Source organism: Podarcis bocagei (genome assembly GCF_964188305.1).
Source record: "Podarcis bocagei genome assembly, chromosome: 9".
Classification (NCBI taxonomy): Eukaryota; Metazoa; Chordata; class Lepidosauria; order Squamata; family Lacertidae; genus Podarcis; species Podarcis bocagei.
Window position 1 is genome coordinate 3,233,313 of NC_138134.1, and position 7,528 is coordinate 3,240,840.

At 41.4% G+C, this 7,528-nt stretch overlaps 1 protein-coding gene across 8 annotated transcripts in view; it reads left to right on the forward strand.

Annotated features, from left to right (window-relative positions):
- Positions 1-7,528, forward strand: part of ABLIM2 (actin binding LIM protein family member 2) — a 64,186-nt gene that overhangs the window by 52,510 nt on the left and 4,148 nt on the right. For 6 of the 8 annotated variants that reach the window (XM_081207747.1, XM_081207748.1, XM_081207751.1 and 3 more), the window contains 3 exons: positions 1,570-1,624; positions 3,540-3,605; positions 3,746-3,826. The exons of 1 other annotated variant lie outside the window; for it this stretch is intronic. In XM_081207747.1, coding sequence (XP_081063873.1) covers positions 1,570-1,624; positions 3,540-3,574 — 90 coding nt within the window. In that variant the 3' untranslated portion in view covers positions 3,575-3,605; positions 3,746-3,826. Of the gene's footprint in view, positions 1-1,569; positions 1,625-3,539; positions 3,606-3,745; positions 3,827-4,708; positions 5,346-7,528 lie in introns of those variants that run through there. One more of the 8 variants, XM_081207754.1, reaches the window with a different exon arrangement.

Sequence of the window (7,528 nt, forward strand, 5' to 3'; positions counted from 1 at the left end):
GTGTCTGGAGAGGCCCTGGATCTGCTTTTACAGAAAGGGCCAGCTGTCAGGTGGCTTGATCACAACTTTAAGAGCTGTCCTCAGGTGGGAAATGTGATTTTTACTTCTGTATGGCACTCAGTTGATTTTTTTCTGTGGGTAAATATATTTGGCTACCAGCTCCATAGACTTCTGTTCCTCTTTAAGGCTATCTCCAAACAGATGTATTCTCCCACTACTCCTTTCTCTGTTTCTCTCTCAACTTGGGGGAAAGGGTTAAAAGCCCTCCTCATTTGATGTGGTACCACCATGGCTGATTATTTTCTTTTTTAAGAACATAAAGGTAAAGGGACCCCTGACCATTAGGTCCAGTCGTGGCCGACTCTGGGGTTGCGGCGCTCATCTCGCTTTACTGGTCATGTGGCCAGCATGACTAAGCCGCTTCTGGCGAACCAGAGCAGCACATGGAAACGCCGTTTACCTTCCCGTCAGAGTGGTACCTATTTATCTACTTGCACTTTGACGTGCTTCTGAACTGCTAGGTTGGCAGGAGCAGGGACCGAGCAACGGGAGCTCACCCCGTCCTGGGGATTCGAACCGCCAACCTTCTGATCAGCAACTCCTAGGTTCAGTGGTTCAACCCACAGAGCCACCCACGTCCCTTTTAAGAACATAGAGACACTTTAAATCTGATGAATACGTTTATCATGATGCATAATAGGTAAATTTGACATTGTTTCTTTAAAGGAGGGAAAATAATCACCCCAATAAAATTCATAAGCAGAATTACAGGCTGCAACCGTTTGACGTTTGACTGCGTGACCGGAAAAGGGGGTGGGAGCATAACAGGGCAGCGCAAACTTATGTGCGCTCCACCGTCACACCCAGTGTCCTGAAACGCAACCCCCTCGCAAATCGGAGGTTGCCTGTACTTATGAGGAAACATTAGAATAGGCTCTCCTTCCAGCTAAATGTAAAAATAAAATGAGAAAGTGAAATGAATTGCATTAGCTTAAATGTGAGCTTGACATTAATAAAAGTAAATAATGGAGCATTACTTCAGTAAGATGATTAACAGTGAAATCATATTTATGTCTACTCAGAATTAAGCCCAAAAAAGCTCAGTGGGACTTACTCTTAGCTAAGTGTGTATAAGATGCAACCTGATAGCATTGTTACTTCAGTGAAATAATTAATGACAGGCCCCTTTGGACAGAATTGCTAGAGATATTTCACACAACCATTGTCAGATACCTCAAGAAAAAACAGCACCTTGAAATACAAGGTTTGAACCACACCTAGTTTCAGTAATAAAGCTACACAATAATTCGTATGCCTAAAGAATTCCAAACTAAAAATTGACTTTAGTAAAATTGCTATTGTTTTTATGGTGGTTATAGATATCTATAGACCACTTCAAAAAGTTTCATCATATCCATATCCATATGCATGTTGCAGCTGATTTGTCACTTTCCCATCACAGGTAAAGTGTTATATTAAAGAGTGCATGCTATAGATGGCATTTTTCTGCATTATACTTTATTATTTATTGAATTAATTTACAAAACACTGTTTTTCTTTCTGTCCTAGGCTGCAGATATGGCCCAGTATGACACCGACCAGGATTCTACTTGGGGAAAGAGAGGTATACCCCAAAACTGTCCCATTTCTGCCTTTCAAAGGAAGGGGGGTTTGGGAGGGAGGGATCCCAAACCGCTGTTCTCCGTATGAGTTGTGCTAAGACTGCATAACCTTCAGGCACTCACCAGAACTGAGCAATTGGCAACCTCAGAACTCTCTCTGCATACCACTAATAACAAACAAACTTCAGGCTGCTTTGCACAATGTAGAATGGATTTCATATTTAATGCATTTGCATCAGTGCAGGAGTTGCAAACTTAGCATCAAATTACCAGCATAATTGCTTTTACGATGAATAATCTTAATGTTTGGGTCAGAGAGGTCAGCAGAGTATGCAGCTATAGTGATTTCACAACCTCAGGGATGGTTGAGATTTCACTGGTTTTCAGCTGGTGGGTTGGGACCTGCTACTGAATTGAAGTCTGGCCCAACGTGGGTCACACAGATGAAAGCTAAAAATGAGGAAGTGGGTCTCCAAATTACTTCTTCAGCTCAAACCCAGTCCCAGGTCTAAAAGGTTGGAAACTACTGGATCAGGCATTAGGGCCATCATGAGAGCATCACACAAACCCCCTCTTCTAGGTGGTAATACTGAATGTGTTTTAGCCCACCCTTTCCCATTTGTACAAAACATGCCAACAGAACAGCCATTAAGGATATGTTAGTGTTAGTATATGAAGTGCCTGCACTAAATATATATTACTTGTTGAAGCATATGATAAGGAGCGCTATATCATCATCATCATCTTAATTTATTACTTGCCTTTCACCCTAAGGTCTCAGGGAAGGTTACAACAACTAAAACAGAATTTTAAAATAAAACACAAAAACAGTTTAAAACGTAATCACAAAAATAAGGTGGGTCCTGAAAATGTACATCTCACGTGTCTTTCGCATTCAATGAGTATTGCATAAAGAAGAGGAGGGAGTTCCACAGTTTAGGGACTGCCGCCACCACCTAAGCTTCTGAGCGTGGCAGATCACCAAAAGGCCCCCCTCTGCCAATCCTAACACCTGAGGGGTCCTTGGGAAGGACGCAATATTTCAGGTATTTGGGGCCTATGACATTCAGGGCCTTAAACACCAACATGAGCGTCTTGACCAATTCAACTGTTTCAAAACAGGGGTTGAGGTTATGTGGGATGTGAGGGGAACCCCAGCTGGTAACTTGGCCACTATTTTGGAGCTTGCAGCTTCTACATGGTCTGACTCCACACAGTAAACTTTTTTGATGGCAGTCGACAGGGAGAAGTTGATGGGTGTAGGGAAGAGGATATATTTAATACTCTGCAGACCCACATGTGTGGGTTAGCTAACAAAGGAAAAACAGCTAGTGCCTGCTTTTAAAAACAACAGGACTAGTACATAAAGTGCCGCGGTAGCAGAGTTTAAATCTTATCATTAGGCTGATTAATGAAACATAGGAATAGGCTATTCAACCTCTTCTACCCTCCTCCGTGAAACAGATCACACTCTGAAGTCAGTTCAAAAATGCTTTACTTGCTTAATCCAAGGTCACAGCCACACACTTTTTCTTTATGCAACAACAATAAAATACAGGAAAATGTTCTTGGGTAGAAAAGCAGCCGCTGACCCATGTCTGAGGCAGAGAGCTAACTTGAGGCGTGTCTGCCTCCATTGCTTGCAGTGTGAGAGGGATGGAGGGAGAGAAATAGGAACAGGAAACAAGCCTTTGCTCTCAGGAGAAGGAGGGGGCGTGACATCATTGAGCCTACTCTAGGGATCTAGAACTCTGTGGTCCTTAACCCCTTCATATACTAACTAGCATATATGCATTGTTAGGTTTGACTGCTAAAATCTCCCACAGAAATAATACTTGAACCAGTTCTCAAAATGTAGTATATAAGCAACAGCCAGTTCTGCTCTAACCTGCCAGTTTTTTTTCCTGTCTCTTGCAGAATACAAGGTAAGGGTTGCTGTTGACAACACTTAGAGAATGTTGAGAATCAGCCCTTCTTAACAAGGTTCAGTATATTCCTTTTTCTCCTTTAGTCCTTTTAAAATCAAATACATCAAATATAGATACAAATATGTTCCATTTGCATTTTTAAAAATTTCCACAAGGGATGCGTCTTTCTAGTGTCACACTTTCTCTTTGCATTAGGTCTATCCATATGAAACACTTATTGTAACAAACAGAGTTCGAGTGAAGCTACCAAAGGATGTAGACAGAACTAGGCTGGAGGTAAGGAATGCATTTACTTATTTATTTATTTATAAATTGTATGTGTTGGGATTTCCTGAGCAGATGTGGCATTTGGAAGGTGAGTGGCACAGAAAGTAGCAAGTTAGTGATTGCTAGATCCAGAGTTGAAGGACTCTTCTAGTTGGGTTAGGGAAAGAGCTTCCTCCCCTTCTGGAGCAACCAAAGTTGTCCCTGCCTCTGGATTAAGGGAAGGGGTCTAGAATATCCTCCATAAGTCATGTAGAACAGGAACATTTGGTAAGTATTTTCCTTTTCCAAATACCATGGGGCAATGGAGGCCATGGACAGGCTTTGAGCCTCCACACTTGGTGTTTTATTATTTTATTTTCTGATCCTGATTGGTATCTACCTGTCCTTCTGTTTACTTGCTTTGTCTTTTTATGGCTTACTGTATTTTCATTCTGATTGTTGGTTGCTTTGAGTGCTGCGGGCAGAAAGATGCAATACAAATTTAATACACACTGGAGCCAGTGTGGTGTAGTGGTTAAGAGCGGTAGTCTCGTAATCTGGGGAACCGGGTTCGATTCCCTGCTCCTCCACCTGCAGCTGCTGGGTGACCTTGGGCCAGTCACACTTCTCTGAAGTCTCTCATGCTCACTCACCCCACAGAGTGTTTGTTGTGGAGGAGGAAGGGAAAGGAGAATGTGAGCCGCTTGGAGACTCCTTCGGGTAGTGATAAAGTGGGATATCAAATCCAAACTCTTCTAATTTTCTTTGACATCTTAATGTATGATTTTGGGGCAAATGGTTTCCGAAATATGTTGTGAATTTGATTCAAAACTTCACATTTTTATTTCTAGCACAATACATGCATAAAAGTAAGGATTTTTTTACTGCTTTTTCTTTCTTTTCTTCTTCAAGCGTCACCTGTCCCCTGAACAGTTCCAGGAAGTCTTCGAAATGAGCATTGAACAATTTGAACGACTTGCACTTTGGAAAAGAAATGAGCTAAAGAAAAAAGCTCTGCTTTTCTAGCCTCCCGTAGACAAACTGAAATGTGCTTAATGAAAACAAACTGCACTCTTGCCACAGCTTATCATCTGCGCCTGCTGTTGACCCTTTGTCTAGCTTCATTGTGTTAGGGGTAGGGACAGAAAATTGGAGAGAGAGAAAACATGGCATTTGCATGACCCAGAGGAATATCTCAGTAGCTACTGGGTCTTCAAAAGTATATAACAAGCCTTGCTTTAAATTAATGATTGCTTTAGCTGTTGCCTGTTGCAAAAAAAAAAAAGTACGGTAATTTTAAATAAGAAGGAAATGTGTAGTTTTGACAAAAAAATCGGCTACTGTTTTGTTTCTACATTTTGCACTAGTGAGCAAAACCTGTACAAAATCAAAATATGCTGATGAAAAAAATCTTCCCCAAGAGGGTAAAAAATGTGCTACTTTGAAGCCAATGTGATAAAGGCCAAAGAAAGGCATGTCAGAAAGTCACTCTTGCCCATGCTTGTGTGTGACATCTTTTTAGGAATAAAAGCAAACCTATAATAAAGCACTTTAAGTCTCATTCTCTCACTTAAATACAATCTGCTGTTCCACATGTAAAGTAGCAAATGAAAAATAGCTATCCATCTTTTATTTTAGTAAAGATAGATTGTGATGTACATGTGTTCAGAGTACCATTCAGACAGTTCAACATGCAACCTATTTTAGATGAAGTACTTGATTTAAAATGCCTGAACCATTTATTTCAGTGGGACAAAGTTCTAACTACTTTGGATTTACCCAGCTGGAGATCATGTAGTAATTCAACTTTCACATCACAGAAATGCGTAAATTCTTGTGTGTCATAAGGCTGTGCAATTCTGACTGTATTTCTATTTTTTCTACATTTCACATACAAAGAATGTGTAACTAATATTGATTCTATGCACACAGTGGTTGTCCATATTAAAAATATTGTTTTGTAACTCACATGTTATATGGTTTGTTACTCCACTGTTCACCTCTCTTAAGGAGGTGCTGCTATAGAGAGAAGTAAATAGAAAATTCAGTTCACATGTGGCGTCATTAAAAAAAAAATCTATCAATAATATAGAACCATTTGTCTGTGTTTGCATGCACCTGTGCAAAGAAACTTCTGCCATGATATCCTGGGTTAGTCAGCTTCCTCTTCTCTGTCTTAAGATTCTCACCAGATGCAGTCACATCTGGCTATACCTACCAGCAAATTCCTCACCTCCAGCTTTGCTTACTGCCCAACCCAGTGGTTTTCAACCAGTGTGCCGTGGCCCCTGGGGTGCCTTGAGAAAGAAGGATAGTTGCTCAAGGGAGCCAGGGACTCAAAAAAGGTTGAAAACCTCTGGCCTAACCGGATGAAGCATTTTGGAGACGTTGGAAGCTTGCACAATATTTTGTGACATTTTCGTTGGCTTCATAAAGGTTTTGGCCTAATATGATTTTTTAATAAATCAACTACAGTGGTACCTCAGGTTAAGTACTTAATTCGTTCCAGTGGTCCGTTCTTAACCTGAAACTGTTCTTAACCTGAAGCACTTTAGCTAATGGGGCCTCCTGCTACCACTGCGCCGCTGGAGCACAATTTCTGTTCTCATCCTGAAGCAAAGTTCTTAACCCGAGGTAATATTTCTGGGTTAGCGGAGTCTGTAACCTGAAGTGCATGTAACCTGAAGCGTATGTAACCCAAGGTACCACTGTAATCCTATGGGTCATCAGGTTTTTTTACTATGTTTACAATGGGAGTTTTAGCCCCTTGTTAGCATGCAATTTGTATTTTGTTTCAACAGCTAATTGCCCTCATTCTGCTACAGATTACTTCTGGACCATACCTATTAATATTCAAGCCACTAATTGAAAAAACTTGATAGAAGTTTGCTCATCTCAGAGAGAAAAATAACTCTACATGAAATGGCTGCTGTTTTGCTTTTTAAACTTAAAATAGTTGGGAGCTTAGGCATCTGCAAGCAGTCATATGGGCAAACAGCATAGTAAGAAATACACTCCCTTTCCAGATCCTCTCCTACATGTACTGAACATATATGGTTTCTGACCTGGATGGAGATGATTGTTACCGGTAGTTTGGTAGTTTAATTTCTTTATATTCATTTTATACACCACAGGGGGGAAATTTGTGGTATCCTCTCTCTTGTCAAGTGGCGTCCCAAAACATATCTAAGCTCTTGCTTTCTATCACTCCAAACACACATTGAATAGGTAACATTTATCTCAGCCTTGCCTCCAAGGAATTCAGCAAGGCAGTCTACATCCTCACAGGAACCCTGAGCAGGTTACAGTGGAGTCATGGCGACTGGCCCAAGACCTTCCAGTGAGCAACATGCCTCAATCATGCTAGCCAGGACACCAATACTGGCTTTGCTCTGCTGAGGGCCACACAAGCAGGCTTGAGGATGCAGAGACCCAGTCAGAGGCGGGGAAAGGAGGGTGTTCCTGTCCTGCTTGTAGAAATGTAGAGGTCTGTATAAGCTGCCAGGGACAGCAGGAAGGAAAATGCAGACGGGAGGCATGGAAGGTCTGCAGAAATGATCAGTGCAAAGGAAGAGCTTTGATGTGGAGTGGAAGATCTGCAGGGTCTAAGTGATTTTGCAGGTTGCTGCATGGGAAGTCCAGGAATGATCTGCAGGGTTTGAATCCGCATGAAAAGGTTAACTGTTAGTAGTTTGTTGTTTGTTGTCTCATGGGGAGAAATTACAAAGCTAG